Source organism: Scyliorhinus canicula, chromosome 15, assembly GCF_902713615.1.
Source record: "Scyliorhinus canicula chromosome 15, sScyCan1.1, whole genome shotgun sequence".
Classification (NCBI taxonomy): domain Eukaryota; kingdom Metazoa; phylum Chordata; class Chondrichthyes; order Carcharhiniformes; family Scyliorhinidae; genus Scyliorhinus; species Scyliorhinus canicula.
Genome location: NC_052160.1, coordinates 46,064,936 through 46,082,438, shown reverse-complemented (window position 1 = coordinate 46,082,438; position 17,503 = coordinate 46,064,936). Strand labels below are relative to the sequence as shown.

Sequence of the window (17,503 nt, the reverse complement as noted above, 5' to 3'; positions counted from 1 at the left end):
CCATCGATTTGCAAAGGAAGGTCCCCAGACACAACCGGCAGTGTTTGTCAAATTCTGTGGCAATCGTAAGCATCTCTGCCATTTGTGGAGTGGCCGGTGCCCTAGAGGCTGCCTCCACCATCTTTTCCGCTAACGAGCCCAGAGAGGCCAATTCTGCCTTTTTCCTCCAACCTTTCTGGGCATTTCACTTATATACGATCCTTATCCTATTAAATATGTGGGTTTTCAAAAGAAAATACCGACTGGAGCTAAAAAGGAAAGGGCTAAAAGTGTAGCATTCTAGTGGGAGCCACCTTGTCCCCTACCAGAAATTTGCTTCCATTCAAAGACATGACTGATCTAAAATGATAATCATAGAATCTCTACGGTGCAGAAGGAGGCCATTCAGCCATTACATCTGTACAGACTCTCCAAAATAGTGCCCTACCGTGGCCTAATCTGCAACTCCACATAGCTATTGAACACTAAGGGGCAATTTAGCATAGCCAATCCACCTCACCTGCACATCTTTGGACTGTGGCAGGAACCCAATCACTCGGAGGAAACCCACACAGGCATGGGGAGAACTTGTTACCACCAGACAGTCGCCCAGGGGCGGAATCAAACCCGGGTCCCTGTAAGGCAGCAGTGCTAACTATTTGGTTCAACTCCGCTTTCCTGCCTTATCTCAATAACCCTAGATTCCCATACTGATTAGAAATCTGTATCTCACCCTTGGACATACTCAATGACCCAGCCTCTACAGCTCTCTGCAGTTAAGACTTCCACAAATTCGCAACCCTCAGAAGAAGTTACTCTTCATCTCGGTCTTAAATGGGTGACCCCTTACTTGGAGGTTATGACTTGTCCTGGACTCTCCTAAGGGGGGGAAAAACAACTCCTCAGGATCTACCTGGTCAAGCCCCCGAGAATTCTGTATGTCGCAATAAGGTTGCCTCTCATTTAAAAAATAAATAAATTTAGAATATACAATTAATTTTTTTCCCAAATTAAGGGGCAATTTAGTATAGCCACTCCACCTAGCCTGCACATCTTTTGGGTTGTGGGAGTGAAAGCCATGTAAACACGGGAGAATGTATAAACTCCACACGGACAGTGGCCCGGGCCCGGGATCGAACCCGGGTCCTCAGCGCCATGAGGCAGCAGTGCGAACCGCTTTGCCGCCCACTTCTCATTTTTCTAATCTCCAGTGAAATGAAAATCGCTTATTGTCACGAGTAGGCTTTAATTAAGTTACTGTGAAAAGCCCCTAGTCGCCACATTCCGGCACCTGTCCGGGGAGGCTGGTACGGGATTCGAACCGTGCTGTTGGCCTGCTTGGTCTGCTTTAAAAGCCAGCGATTTAGCTCAGTGAGCTAAACCAGAGTACAGGCCCCATCTATTTTAGATCCAGGATCAACCCAGTGAATCTTCTTGGACCGTCTCCAATGCCAATTTATCTTTCCTTAGATAATGGGCTGTGGACTTAAACAAAATACATGTGTACTTCAAAAGTAATTAGAGGATACTTTCTTTCTGACATATCACGTGAGAGCCATCTATGAATCATTACTCCCTTGGATAAGGTTGCAAAAAGGCTCTTGCACTTCAACTTTCTCTCCTGCCCGTAAGTGTGTAACCAATTTAAACAGAGATATAATTTTTTGATTAGAATTAATATTTAATAAAAATCTGATGAGAATTAATATTTCAGTATGCATTGCCTTGGACAAAAAACAAAGTGTAGTATGAACTATACTGATGATTTTAGCTTATCTATCCATGAATCATGCAGCAACTGAAGATATAACATAAAAATGAAGTAGTTGGGTTTATTCTAGAAGCAATGGCTTACTGCCTCGCTCTAATGTGCAGATTTGCTAAAAGGTGATCCCGCCCAATATGTGCGGGATTCCACTTGCAACGTCTCACAGATTGTGTTGAATCTCGCAAGATGTTGCGAACAGGGTAGATCCCGGGTGCAGGGTCTCCCGGCTTTCACCTGCCATGCTGCGCCACGGCAAGCTGCTTCTCCAGCATAACGTGGCCGGAGGATTGCACCCTGCAGATTTTTGAAGTGTCAGAGCCTTCCTAGAAAGCCTTTAACACTTGAAAAGGCTGGAGGTCCCGTGCGATTCTTTGGAATGCTAAGTATCCATTCGATTTCATAGAGCAGTACCTTTTACTAGCCTGAGATTGACAACTTATCAGATACAGCCGCTGGGAGGTTGTTTATTTATCTTTCCTTTCACGCTTGAATGCATGTCAAGTACCCTCCATTGATCCTAACCACACTGTTTATAAATACCCATGATTAACAGCTCCTGACCACATCATTTCCTAATTTGTAACCACAGCACTTAGTTTGACCCTCCCCCTCGAGTCCATCATGCTTGGCTAGGGTGTCACTGCCAGAGTGTCAGTACCATGTGTCAGTGCATTGGTGGCAATGCCGGGGGCAGGGACTGAAGGGTGGTTGAAGGGCAGGGGTACTGGCGAGTGTGGTCACTCTTACGTAGTGAGGTGTGGGGGTGGTTTACCCATTATTTCTGTGGTGGTTGACACTTCTGCTGTGCGGGAGGTGGGGCCTGTCACAGGATTTGTATCTGGACGACTTTTCCGAACGGCGGCCTGAGTCAGAAAGTGATGGGAATCCAATGCACTTGCCGCCCTGCACATATTTGCATGCCAAAGGACTGTGATTCGCACTTGGGCGCTGCTCCCAATGCCAGTGAGGACCAGTCCCAAATTTCCACTTAAACTCTGCAACGGAAAATGCTGCCAATGTGTTATAAACACTCTGCCAGTAGTTTTAGAACATTGGCCTAATTTATCTAGTCTTAGTCAATGTCAGTCTGTGAATAGTTGATGCAATGAGAAGAAAAAGATTTTTACCTGGATCTCAGTTTGGAGTGAGTATGTTGTAATCTCTTCCGGTCTCTCACAGTGACAGCATTTTCAATTTATGTCAGAGTCAGTATTAAGGTCTATGAGCTATACAGCAAGACTCATGAATGGTTTTGGAATGTAGAATTCTATCAAAGCAGCTTGTGCACGTGTAAGAATATACACACGCAAACAGGCAGAATCCCCTCCCCCTATTGATAACAAGTGGCTGGATATTCCTTTGCAAGCCAATACTTAAAGAACAGAATGTAATTCAAACCACAAGTCTGTGTATTTCACATTCTGGTGTGTTTTAGATTTTATTTAGTTAGGTAGGAGCACCATGTAATCATTCCTGAGGCAATCATTTGGTGGGTGCGGGAGATGGGAGTGAAAAAAAAGAGAAAAAAGTGGTACTGAGAGAACTTCTATTCAAAGCAAAAAAAAAAAAAGCAAAAGCCCCATACCACATCAGTGCTGAGCCATTCTTCAACATCGTCCATGATAGACTTTGCGACAGGAATCTACACAGCAATGGGAAAACCAAACCAAAGTAAACATAACATTAAAAGAAAAAAAGAAAAAACAAAACTTAGAATGGGAATGAAGATCCATAAAAAAGACAATTCACCAAAATATAAAAACACAATAAAAGAATTCATAATAAAAACACACCAAGTTTCAACAATGATTCAAAAATTAAAATGAGTACATGAACCAGCTGAGGGCATCTTTTGGAAACAAAGATGACCCTCAATGAGGCATACACTGGAGAAAACATTTTACATTGTCACTTTAAAAATTCTTCAAAACAAAAGAGAATGGTACGTTTATTTTGAAAAACTACTCAGTATTTATATGTTCACCATCATATTGGAAGCAGTGCATCGAATTGGGGGGGGGGAATAGTTTTTTTTAGTCCATGGGGTTTAGCTATGTTGGGGATGTTGAGTCTCCTGCCTTCTTCGTGATGATGGGCTTTGTAGAGTTGTATCATTGTTTTGTGTTAGCTTGTATCTTTATTCCAGGGCATAGCTTTGGTATGCGTTTGTGGCTATCTGATACTCTACAGATAGAGTCTGTGTTATAAGGTTACTTAGAGATGCTTTTCTAAATAAATTGTGATTGATGCAGCATTTTAGGGCTCAAACATCATGCCAGAGATTATATAGCATGCACTCTCAGATCCCCATACACTGAGTTTCCAATGTGAGCCATGATGTTAGGCAAGGCATGATGGAGCAGTAAGGCACTTCCTCACAGAAATAGTGCACTTCTGTTTTATAAAAGTGAGCAAAGTATGAATTCTCTCATGTGAGGTGGGTTATACAGAGGTTTTTTGCAAATATTAAGCCATAAAAAATTATGGAATTGTTGAACATTACTGTAGCTTCAGGTAGCCACGGTCAATGTATAGAAAATTATATAGATTTTGTTCCAAAGATTTTTGTAATCTGCTTCTTAGAGATAAGCATCAATTCAAGAAACAGACTTTTGTGTTGAACTACAATGAATATGCCCAGATCAAATTCCAGAACTTTACTCGCATCATCTTAAAAACAGCTTAATAAAGCGGTGCAAAAAGTTGCCTTTTCCACCATTTCATTTGTTTTCCTGTATTATTGAAAAATTCCAATAAAAGGTAATTTTGTCCTATTTCCTGGATAACTGTACACTGAAGTGTGCGTAGTTTCAAGATTTTTATTAAAATGGGCGGCCAATTCAATTTGGGCAGGCCAATTTCACCCCCATTGAGTGAATTTGTAAACACTGAAAAATCAACCTGTAAAAAAAAGGGATACTTTAGTTTCCATTCAATTGGTGGCTTCAGCCAGAGGGAGAAAAAACCCCATAATTAACTATGAGCAGCAACACGTTCAAACTGGGCAAACAGTAATATGTTATTGCATGTGTGGCATTCACCTAGCGTATATAAAATCAAAAGACAGCACCAGATAAAAGATTCAAAAGATCCAAGAAAGGTCTTCACAACCCATATTCCCGCCAAGTTTTGTGTCATCAACAAACTTGAAATGATTAAATTTGGTCCCCATAACCAAATCATTGGTATAGATTGTGAATGGCTGGAGCCGAAGCACTAATCCTTGCAGCACCCCACCAATCACAGCCTGCCAACCTGAAAATTACCAATTTATTCCTACTCTCGTTTTTTGTCCATTATCCAATCCTCAATCCCTGCCAGTATACTACCTCTATTCCCATGTACTCTAATTTTGCCTACAAATCATTTATGTGGGACCTTATTCAAAGCTTCCTGAAAATCCAAACACACCATATCCACTGGTTCTCCCTTATCTATCCTGCTCGTAACATCTTTCAAAACTCCCAACATGTTTGTGAATCAGAATTTCCCTTTCATAAATCCATGCCGACTCTGCCCAATCACACCATTATTTTCAGAGTGCCCGTTATCACATCCTTTATAACAGATTCTAGCATATTCCCGACTACTGATGTCAGACTAACAAATCTGCAGTTCTCCTCCTTCCTTTCTTAAATAGAAGGTATTTGCTACCTTCTAATCAGTGGACACTGTTCCAGAATCTATAGAATTTTGAAAGATGATCAATGCATCCACTATCTATATTGCCACCTCAGTCAACACTGGGATGTAGGTAAAGAATACTGAATACTCGGCAATCACTATCTCGGACCATGCCCCGCATTGGGTGGACCTGCAGGTCGGGGGGGGGGGGGGGGGGGGGGGGGGGGGGGGGGATTACCAACGCCCGCAATGGAGGTTAGACATAGGATTGTTGTCGGAGGAGGGGATTTGTGAGAGACTGCGGAAGTGTATGCAAATTTACATGCAGGTGAATGATACGGGGGAGGTTTCATCAGCGACCCTGTGGGAGACGCTGAAGGCAGTAGCGAGGGGGGAGCTGATCTCAATTCGGGCTCACAGGGTCAGGGCGGATAGAGCAGAAATGGACAGATTGGTTAGGGAGATTTACCGGATAGAGGAGCATGTGGGGTCCCCAGGGGAGGACCTACTCAGGGAGAGACGGAGAGTGCAGGCGGAACTGGGGGTGCTATCCACGAGTAGGGCCGTGGAACAATTTAGGAAGGCAAGGGGAGTGGTGTATGAGCATGGGGAGAAGGCCAGCAGATTGCTGGCGCAGCAACTCAGGAAGAGGGAGGCGGCCAGGGAAATAAGTAGAGTGGTTGATGGGGAGGGGAGCAGAGTGGAGGACCCGGCAGGACTGAATAAGGTATTTCAGGACTTCTATAGTAAGCTGTACCCTTAAGAACCCCCGGAAGAGCCGGAGGAGATGAAAAGGTTCCTGGACGGACTAACTTTCCCAAAAGTAGGCGGGGGACTAGCGGACGGGCTGGGGGCCCCCGATTAGAGCGGAGGAGGTATTGGGGGGCCTAAAGGCCATGCAGTCAGGGAAAGCCCCGGGGCCAGATGGATACCCAGTAGAGTTTTACAAGAAGTTCTCGGAGATAGTGGGACTGGTCCTGACTAGGGTTTTTAAATGAGGCAAGGGACAGAGGGACCCTGCCGCCGCCGATGTCGCAAGCCACCATCTCGCTGATATTGAAGCGGGACAAGGACCCGGAATCCTGCGGGTCATATAGGCCAATCTCCCTGATCAATGTGGATGCCACGCTCCTGGCGATTAGAATCGAGGACTGCATACCGGAGGTGATTGGGGTCGATCAGGCAGGGTTTGTGAAAGGCAGGCAGCTGACAGCTAACTTGAGAAGATTGCTTAATGTGATCATGATGCCCCCGACGGGCAAGGAGGTGGAGGTAGTGGTGGCAATGGACGCTGAGAAGGCCTTCGACCGGGTGGAGTGGGGCTATTTGTGGGAGGTGCTTGGACAGTTTGGGTTCAGGAAGGACTGGTTAATAGGGTCAGACCAGGCCCCAAAAGCTAGCGTTAGGACGAACAAGATAATGTCAGATTATTTCAGACTACATTGCAGGACCAGACAGGGATGCCCACTCTCCTCGTTGCTGTTCGCGCTGGCCATAGAGCCGTTGGCGATTGCATTGAGAGCTGCAAAGGGGTGGAATGAAATGACAAGGGGAGGGGTGGAATGAAATGACAAGGGGGGGGTGGAACACAGGGTCTCTCTCTAGGTGGACGACCTGCTCCAGTCCGTATCGGACCCACTGGCCGGGATGGAAAATATACTGGAAACATTAAGGAAGTTCAGCCGGTTCTCAGGGTACAAATTAAATATGGCCAAGAGTGGGATGTTTGTGGTGCAGGCAAGGGGCCAGGAGAATAGACTGAAGGAGCTGCAATTAGGCTGGTTGGGGAAAGTTTCCGGTACTTGGGGATACAGGTGGCACGAGACTGGGGCAGGTTGCATAAGCTAAATTTGACTAGAGTGGTGGAACAAATGCAGAGGGAGTTTCGGAGATGGGATGCACTCCCGCTGTCACTGGCGGGGAGGGTGCAGACTGTAAAGATGACGATCCTCCCTAGATTCCGGTTCATCTTCCAGTGCCTCCCGATCATTATCCCACGGTCCTTCTTGAAAAGGACTGGCAAAATCATCATGAGCTTTGTCTGGGCGGGAAAATCCCCGCGGGTGAAGAAGGCAATGCTTGAAAGGAGCCGCAGCGAGGGAGGACTGGCATTGCTGAGTCTGATCAACTACAACTGAGCGGCTAACATAGCCATGATAAGGAAGTGGAAGGTGGTACGGGGTCTATCTGGGAGCGAGTGGAGGCGACTTCGTGCAGGGGCACCAGTTTGGCAGCCCTGGCCACGGCTCCCCTACCGCTTTCGGCGGCCAGGTACTCCACCAGCCCGGTAGTGGGGGCGGCCCTGCGGATATGGGGCCAGTAGAGGAGGCATGTAGGGGAGATGGGTGCGTCTGTCTGGGCTGCAATGTGATAACCATCGATTCACCCCCGGGAACATGGATGGAGGGTTTCGAACATGGCGGCGGGCAGGGGTGAGCGATATGTTCCTGGAGGGGAGCTTTGCGGGTCTGAGGAGTTTGGAGGAGAAATTTGGGCTGGTAAGGGGAAATGACTTTAGGGACTTACAGATGTGGGACTTTGTACACAGACAGGTCCCATCCTTCCCACGCCTCCCGCCAATAGGGATCCAGGACAGAATAGTCTATAGAGGAGAAGGAGGAGAGGGTAGAGTCTCGGATATTTACAAGGTGCTCATAGAACATAGAACATTACAGCGCAGTATGGGCCCTTCGGCCCTCGATGTTGCGCCGACCTGTGAAACCATCTGAAGCCTATCTGACCTACACTATTCCATTTTCATCCATATGTCTATCCAGTGACCACTTAAATGCCCTTAAAGTTGGCGAGTCTACTACTGTTGCAGGCAGGGCGTTCCACACCCCTACTACTCTCTGAGTAAAGAAACTGCCTCTGATATCTGTCCTATATCTACCACCCCTCAATTTAAAGCTATGTCCCCTCGTGTTGGTCATCACCATCCGAGGAAAAAGACTTTCACTGTCCACCCTATCTAACCCTCTGACTATCTTATATGTCTCTATTAAGTCACCTCTCAGCCTTCTCCTCTCTAACGAAAACAACTTCAAGTCCCTGAGCCTTTCCTCGTAGGACCGTCCCTCCATACCAGGCAACATCCTAGTAAATCTCCTCTGAACCTTTTCCAAAGCTTCCACATCCTTCCTATAATGTGGTGACCAGAACTGCACGCAGTACTCCAGGTGCGGCCGCACCAGAGTTATATACAGCTGCAGCATGACCTTGTGGCTCCAAAACTCAATCCCCCTGCTGATAAAGGCTAGCACACCATATGCCTTAACAGCCCTATTAACCTGGGTGGCAACTTTCAGGGATTTATGTACCTGGATGCCGAGATCTCTCTGTTCATCTACACTACCAAGAATCTTGCCATTAGCCCAGTACTCTGCATTCCTGTTACTCCTTCCAAAGTGAACCACCTCACACTTTTCCGCATTAAACTCCATCTGCCACCTCTCAGCCCAGCTCTGCAGCTTATCTATGACCCTCTGTATCCTATAACATCCTTCAGCACTATCCACAACTCCACCGACCTTCGTGTCATCTGCAAATTTACTAATCCATCCTTCTACACCCTCTTCCAGGTTATTTATAAAAATGACAAACAGCAGTGGCCCCAAAACAGATCCTTGCGGTACACCACTAGTAACTGAACTCCAGGATGAACATTTGCCATCAACCACCACCCTCTGTCTTCTTTCAGCTAGCCAATTACTGATCCAAACCGCTAAATCACCTTCAAGCCCATACATCCTTATTTTCTGCAATAGCCTACCGTGGGGAACCTTATCAAACGCCTTACTGAAATCCATATACACCACATCAACCGCTTTACCCTCATCCACCTGTTTGGTCACCTTCTCAAAAAACTCAATAAGGTTTGTGAGGCATGACCTACCCTTCACAAAACCGTGTTGCCTATCGCTAATCAACTTGTTCTTTTCTAGATGATTATAAACCCTATCTCTTATAACCTTTTCCAACATTTTACCCACAACCGAAGTAAGGCTCACAGGTCTATAATTACCAGGGTTGTCTCTATTCCCCTTCTTGAACAAGGGGACAACATTTGCTACCCTCCAGTCTTCTGGCACTATTCCTGTCGACAAAGACGACATAAAGATCAAGGACAAAGGCTCTGCAATCTCCTCCCTGGCTTCCCAGAGAATCCTAGGATAAATCCCATCTGGCCCAGGGGACTTATCTATTTTGACATTTTCCAAAATTGCTAACACCTCCTCCTTTTGAACCCCAATTCCATCTAGCCTGGTCGACTGAACCAGAGTATTCTCCTCGACAACATTGTCTTTCTCCAGTGTAAACACTGACAAAAAATATCCATTTAACGCTTCCCCTATCTCCTCTGATTCCACACACAACTTTCCACTACTATCCTTGATTGGCCCTAATCTTACTCTAGTCATTCTTTTGTTCTTGATATACCTATAGAAAGCCTTAGGGTTTTCCTTGATCCTACCCGCCAACGACTTTTCGTGTCCTCTCCTCGCTCTTCTTAACTCTCCCTTTAGGTCCTTCCTGGCTAACTTGTAACTCTCAAGTGCCCTAACTGAGCCTTCATGTCTCATCCTAACATAAGCCTTCTTCTTCCTCTTGACAAGTGCTTCAACTTCCTTAGTAAACCACGGTTCCTTTGCTCGACAACTTCCTCCCTGCTTGACAGGTACATACTTATCAAGGACATGCACTAGCTGTTCCTTGAAAAAGCTCCACATTTCGATTGTACCCATCCCCTGCAGTTTCCTTCCCCATCCTCTACATCCTAAATCTTGCCGAATAGCATCATAATTGCCTTTCCCCCAGCTATAATTCTTGCCTTGCGGTATATACCTATCCCTGCCCATTGCTAAAGTAAACATAACCGAGTTGTGATCACTATCACCAAAGTGCTCACCTACATGTAAATCTAACAATTGGCCGGGTTCATTACCCAGTACCAAATCCAATGTGGCCTCGCCCCTTGTTGGCCTGTCTACATACGGTGTCAGAAAACCCTCCTGCACACACTGTACAAAAACTGACCCATCTATAGTACTCAAACTATAGTATTTCCAGTCAATATTTGGAAAGTTAAAGTCCCCCATAACAACTACCCTGTTACTCTCGCTCCTGTCGAGAATCATCTTTGCAATCTTTTCCTCTACATCTCTGGAACTATTCGGAGGTCTATAGACAACTCCCAACAGGGTGACCTCTCCTCTCCTGTTCCTAACCTCGGCCCATACTACCTCAGTAGACGAATCCTCAAACGTCCTTTCTACCGCCGTAATACTTTCCTTGATTAACAATGCCACACTCCCCCCTCTTTTACCATCTTCTGAAGGGGGAAGAGTCCCAGACAGAGGAACTGAAACTCAAATGGGAGGAGGAGCTTGGCGGGGAGATGGAGGACGGGCTGTGGGCGGAAGCCCCGAGTAGGGTAAACCCAACTGCAACACGTGCCAGGCTCGGCCTGATTCAATTTAAGGTCGTTCACCGGGCCCACATGACGGTAGCTCGGATGAGCAAATTCTTTGGGGTAAAGGACAAGTGCGCTAGATGCGCGGGAGGACCAGCGAACCACGTTCACATGTTTTGGACATGCCCTAAGCTTAGGGGGTACTGGGAGGGATTTGCGGGAGTCATGCCCAAGGTGCTGAAAACAAAGGTGGTGATGAGTCCAGGGGTGGCAATTTTCGGGGTTTCGGAACACCCGGGAGTCCAGGGGGAGAAAGAGGCCGATGTTCTGGCCTTTGCTTCCCTGATAGCCCGGTGACGAATACTGCTGGCATGGAGGGACTCAAAACCCCCTAAGACCGAACTTTGGCTTTCGGACATGTCAAGTTTATAAATAGGCGGGTGGTGTTTACAGGAGAGGAGCAAGTATGTGCATTATGGTTTGATTGAAGTATTGGTTTTACGTTGATGTTTGCATATTTCTGTTATCTGTAACTGTTTTCAATGCCAAAAAATACCTCAACAAAATTGTTTGTTAAACAAAAACACTGCGATGTAAATACTCAGGTCCAGGAGATTCATCAACTTTCAGTCCCATTAATTTATCCAGCATTATTTCTTTTACTAATACTAATTTTTCAGGTCCTCAGTTTCACTAGTCCTTTGGTTCTCCAATATTTCAGGGCAGTTTCTTGTATCTTCTTCTGTGAAGACAGACACAAAAAGTATGTGTTCGTTCTCTGCCATTTTCTTATAAATTCTCCATTCTCTGACTGTAGTAGGTTCATAGCTTTCTTCACTAACCTTTCCCTTTTACATTCTTGTGATTTTACAGTCCATTTTTACGTTCCTCACAAGTTTACTCTCATATTCCATTTTCTATTTTTAAATCAATTTCTTGGTTCTCCTTTGCTGAATGATGCCATGCAAACTATGGCATCATCAACTACCATCTCAGCTGAGACCAGCCAAGACATAAACCAGAAATCAAACTTGGGACCACCTGGTCCATATAGTATAGGGTACAGAGTACTGTGTTTACCTACTACCACAACACTAAGCCTGCTACTGCCTTAAGAGGCTCATTAAATTAACTCAAAATTGTGGACTTGAATGGGCCTGACCCACTTATGCTGTCCCAGAACCTCCAGTGATTTTCTATATGCTTCTATGCAACACAAGGCTCTGTCCATACCAACAAATATACTTTATCCATGCCATTATTCCAATTTTATGAAGCGGATTCATCAGCATTTCAGCTAATATTCACATTGCTTTGCCTCTAAATTTTTCCCAGCATAAAACCAACACTAAATGCACACAGTTACTCTAATTGGACAACTTTGGAAAACAGAAGCAGTTGCATTTACACTAACAAAATTGAGAATAAGATTAGAGTACACCTCAGGTTCATTGCAATCTCTCCTGTACAAGGTCTTTGTTTGCATGTGAGAATTGGCCCAGTGTCAATCTACAGATGATTATGAAAATTGATCATTCGGCAAGGAAACAAAACAAAGTCCAATTTAAATTATACTGTTGAATTGTGAAGAACTCAGAATTCAGCGTCATTGAATAAGGAGCAGGGAAGAGCTGAGAACTAGAGAAGTTGAGGGTTATTTAACGATGAGTGTAGAGTAGGTAAAAAACTCGGTCATAATCATAGGGTGTAGAATTTAATACAGGGCAAGTAAGAAACCTCAAACAGGTTGCAATCAAATACAATAAGAAATAACATCTTTCTTCAAAAATGAAAAATGTCTTAATTATTATTTTAACAACGTAAATTATTAGTTGTTTATTTGCTTCTAGGACCTAGACAATCAGTAGGTGCAACACAGTTAATGAATACTAAGTTAAAAGGAATCTTGTTAAAATACATTCCAAACTGTATAGTAAAAGACCAATTTATTTGTTGCTTAAATCAGAAGAGGACGACTACGATTGCTACACAAAAAGAATATGGAGACACCCAGGTGCCCAACACAAAGTCTGACAAAATACATGTTTTTCTCCCCACTGCCCTGCCACCCCACCAGAAAAATGAACCACTTTTCTGCATTTTCTGTTGGTTCAGTGCACTGAATGGTTGATTTTAATTTGGTTATCCAAATATCTAAACAGTCAGATAGGAGCCTTTGTTTGTCAGTTTCTATGGTTTTACATGAAAGGAGTTTGGGTAGTTCAACCTAGTGCTTAGTGCACATGAGTGAATATCACACTGCTTTGTTTCAGGCACTACTATTGTCCCGAGACCACAAGGATTGCAAGGTTGGGGAGTGGAAAGATTTAACCAGGTGGTGCTAAGACACATTGTTGGAGTAAGGTAAAGGAAAAGTGACTTGGTAGTTGGCTGCACTACCTTTAACCTTGAAATGCTCAATGTTGACACTGGGTGACAAACTGTAAGAAGTCGAGGGCACTGAGTGTTTTCCAAGACCAGGACAAGCTGTATTTTCCACTGGAAGAATCAGTATTTGTTCGTGTAAGTATAGAAGACATACAATCATATACATACTTCTCCAATACAGTGCAAATTTCAACATAAAATAGGCTTAGAATAATGTATGCTGTACTGTATAGATACACTCATCTGTCTGGTCTTTTACTGTGCAGTGTTGAATCAGTAAGGGTGTTGTTACGGGGGTACTGCAGGTTGTTTAGCAGGGTACAGTAGATCAAAGTGGTGAAAGCTCACCATTCCTTGTGTCATGAGCCACTTGTCTATAGGCTCGATGTCTGGATTGTCAGTTCTAATGTTCAGCTGCATCTGTTACAGAACATTCCCACAGGCCCCGCAGTTTAAAATAAAAGGACAAAGCCAAGAAGGAAGAGAGAAATCCACATCAGATTACTGTAGAATATCTTCACCACACTGGTAAAATTTTTACCAAAAAAAACACAAATATTTGCACAGAAGTAATAATTTTTACTTTGAAGATAATAAAAATAATGGATGGTCATGAATGGATTGAGAAAGGTTATTCTCTACTTTGAAGTTGATACGAGGCCAAAAATAAAGGACTTATTTGTTTAGTAATATTCCTCCACCATCATTTATATAACATACCCTGGCAAAATGATCCGTTTGGCAAGATTCAGAGTATAAACTGATTAGAATAATAAACAGGTTACATGGTCAAACTATAACAAATTCAGACACAAAATGTACACACGTAAGCACCAGAAACAATTCAAATTTGTGCACTTGAACGGGAAGTCCTTTCAATCAAAGTGTATTTAGCCAAGAAGCACATTACCAAATCATGCTTGCACACTTCAGCAAAGCAGCTGTTTTGTTTATCTCAGGCCGAGGATATTAAAAGTCATACTTGAACACAGTCCTATGCTCCCATTAATCCGTGATGGTTACAGCGGCAGCATTTCTGCACCAAGTGTTCATGTTGCCACTTTACTCAGACAATTGTGACCTGAATAAGGTTAATTTGTTCAGGGAGGAGGGGTGGGCCTTTGTGCTTGGACCTTGGGAGGGATTGTTTGTTTTTTTCGTGCTTTTTGCCATTCCACTTCTCGGTGCATACATACTCAATGTTGCTATGATCCACATCCCCCAAAATTCAGTAGTCAAGTGCATCATGTAATCTACCTAGACCAGGGTCACAGACTTGGAGTGAACTTGCTCAGGGCGAAGTGCTGCAAACACTGAGCCCAAGTACTCAGAATTCTTGGGTTTGGGAGAAGTAAGCCACATTTCCCCAGTCTTATCACTATCTAGGTGACCTTTATTGGAAGGACAGCGTTGGACTTGGCTGCATTTCCCCTCTCCTCCACAAATCAAGTAATCTGCAAGGACACACTTCTCACATGTAGAGAATTGTCACTGAGAGGCAACAAAGCTGCCACGATCCCAGCTCTGATTGAAGAGGTGGGACGACTTCCGGTGGCGGCCATGGAGTGAAAGGTCACACATTTGGCAGCTCCCGCTCTAGGTGGTCTTTTTGTGGATTTTAAGCTGGATTTCCACAGGAATTTTTCCAAAAAAAGGTGCAAAAGCAAGATGAGAAGGAGGTGACCCCTAGTTTATGGAGCTGAGCCCAAGGAAAAAAAATCGAAAAAGGGAGGAATCAGAAGTGGGTTGGAAGTGAGGACCAGAGTTTGAAGGAGGAAATGGCAGGGACACAGGGTCTGACCTCACCAGCTCAATAGTCGATGGACCAGTTGGTGAACTTCTTTACTGAGAAGTTCACTCAACATCGCAAGGAGTGTGCGGAGGACCTGGCCCGGGCGGTGGACTCGATTAGGACAGTGGTCGATTGTGTGGAGGAGAGATTGACGACCCAGGGGCATGCGATCCAGAGGCTGGAGGAGCTGGCGGCGGAACGAGAGGTTAGTCCACCACACTGGCAGCAGAGATCGCTATGCTACAGGACCAACAGAAACGAATGCTGGAGAAAGTGGAGGACCTGGAGAATCATTCTCAGAGACAGACTATCTGGATTGTTGGTCTGCCTGAGGGGAAGGAAGGATTGGATGCCGGTGTGTATGTGGGGAAGATGCTGGAGAAGCCGATAGGGGAGGGTGCGTTCCCCAAGCCTTTGGGAGGTGGACCGGGCCCACAGAGCGCTTATGCATAAGCCCCAGGGGTGTGAGCCCCCGAGGGCGATGCTGGTACGACTGCATCGGTTCCGAGATAAGGAACGTATCAGGAATTGGGCCAGGCAGACGAAACAGTGCATGTGGGAAGATGCTGAGATCCGGGTATACCAGGGCTTGAGAGCAGAACTCGCAAAGAGGAGGGAGATCTTTAATAAAGTCAAGACATCCCTGTATGAGAAGCAAATAAAGTTTGGACTGCTTTACCAGGTCCGCCTATGGGTGACCTAGGAGGGTCGGAAGCTGTATTTTGGCTCGCCGGAGGACATGGCGGACTTTATGAAGGGCAATAACCCGATGGGAAAAACAAGGACCTTGACTGTGGAGAACTGAGTTAGAAGTGATGTTTTGCCTTGTAAAAACTTTTAACTTTGTAATTTAGTTTGCGATGTTCAAAAAGTTGTTTGAGTTTCTGCATGTATAGCTCCTTTTTCGTTTTTTCCCTTGGTCTGTTCCATCTGGTTCTGTTTGAAGATGTTTGACTAGATGAGATTTTGTTCAGGGAGGAGGGGTGGGCCTTTGTCCTTGGACCTTGGGAGGGACTGTTTGTTTGTTTTTTTTGTGCTTTTTGCCATTGTTTTGGAAACGTGTACTAAGAGTGAGGGGGGGGGGAGGGACCAGCAGGTGGTAGGATGCTAGGCGCCAGGGGGCGGGAGCTGCCAGGCTAGCTGGGAGGACTAGTTCATGGAAGCAAAGTGGGGGGTGAGCTGAAGATTAATGTGGGGGGGAGGAAAAAGAGAAAGAGGTAAACTACTGATGAGGAGGGGACTTTTAAGGTGCTGGAGGAAGAGAGTGGATGATTGTAGCTGCCCGGGGGTGGGCCAGGTGAGGTGTGGGGCACGGGCGCCCCCCGACCAGGCTGGTCACGTGGAATGTTCGTGGACTGAATGGGCCAGTCAAAAGAGCCCATGTGTTCGCGCACTTGAGGCAACAGGTGTTTCATTCGGGATTGCACTTTAAAACAAGGGGGGGGGAATTCTGGTTAATAAAAAGGTGGCATTCGAGATGGGAAGGATAGAGGTAGATTATGATCAGTGGGATGCTGGAGGGAATGGCTGTGGTATTGGTAAATATATACGTCCCAAACTGGGATGATGTCTCGTTTGTCAGTAGGATGATGGGGAAGATTCCAGACCTCGGCTCGCACAATGGCAAATGAGCTGCGGGGGTTCATGGAGAGCATGAAAGTGGGGGGGGGGGGGGGGGGGGGGGATCTGTGGAGATTCGGGAGGCCAAGGAGCAAGGAGTATTCATTTTACTCCCATGTGCACAAGGTGTATTCCAAGATAGACTTTTTCGTACTTGACAAAACACTGCTCGCAGAGGTGGAGGGCTCAGAATACTCAGCAATCGTGGTATCAGATCACGCCCCACACTGGATAGACCTATGGGTGTGCACAGGAAAGACCCAGCATCAGCAGTGGATGTTAGATGTAGGGCTGCTAGCAGAGGATGAGGTCTGTGAGCAGGTGAAGGAGGCCATTCGAGGCCATACATAAAGAGCAACAACACGGGTGAGACCATGACAGGGGTGGTTTGGAAAGCATTGAAGGCAGTTATCAGAAAGGAATTTATTTTGATTCGGGCCCAGAGGGAGAAGACTGAACGGGCGGAGTTGAACAGGCTGGTACGTGAAATCTTACAGGTGGACAGGAGATATGCGGAGTCTCCGGATGAGGAGCTCCTGAAGGGGCGTCAGAGACGTCAAATGGAATTTGGGCTCCTGTCCACAGGTAAGGCAAAGGGGCAGCTGAGGAGGGTAAAAGGGGCGATATCACACCTGTTCAGTATCACATTGTTCACACCTGCCGCATCCCCTACCAAGTTACCGCCTCCATCCACCACTTTACCTATTGCCCCAGCCGCCTCCCTCTTTGAGCTGCTGAGCCAGCATCCTGCTGGCTTCCTCTCCATATTCATATACCGCACCCCTCGCCTTTCTGAGCTGCTCCACTGCCTTACCCGTAGACACCACCTGCAGCCTCCTCCGTGCCCAATCCTTTCAGACAGATTTGGAAACAGCCTTTAAAGTCCAGATGACAGTAATAAACTGATATTTGCTGGTTT

At 45.6% G+C, this 17,503-nt stretch overlaps 1 protein-coding gene across 9 annotated transcripts in view; it reads right to left on the bottom strand.

Annotated features, from left to right (window-relative positions):
- The window catches only part of LOC119978749 (TOM1-like protein 2), a 130,989-nt gene that overhangs the window by 26,107 nt on the left and 87,379 nt on the right, over positions 1–17,503 (bottom strand). For 5 of the 9 annotated variants that reach the window (XM_038820592.1, XM_038820589.1, XM_038820590.1 and 2 more), the window contains 2 exons: positions 13,521–13,592; positions 3,333–3,389 (listed from right to left, as the gene is read on the bottom strand). The exons of 2 other annotated variants lie outside the window; for them this stretch is intronic. In XM_038820592.1, coding sequence (XP_038676520.1) covers positions 3,333–3,389; positions 13,521–13,592 — 129 coding nt within the window. The remainder of the gene's footprint in view (positions 1–3,332; positions 3,390–13,520; positions 13,593–17,503) is intronic. 2 more of the 9 variants (XM_038820596.1, XM_038820591.1) reach the window with 1 other exon arrangement.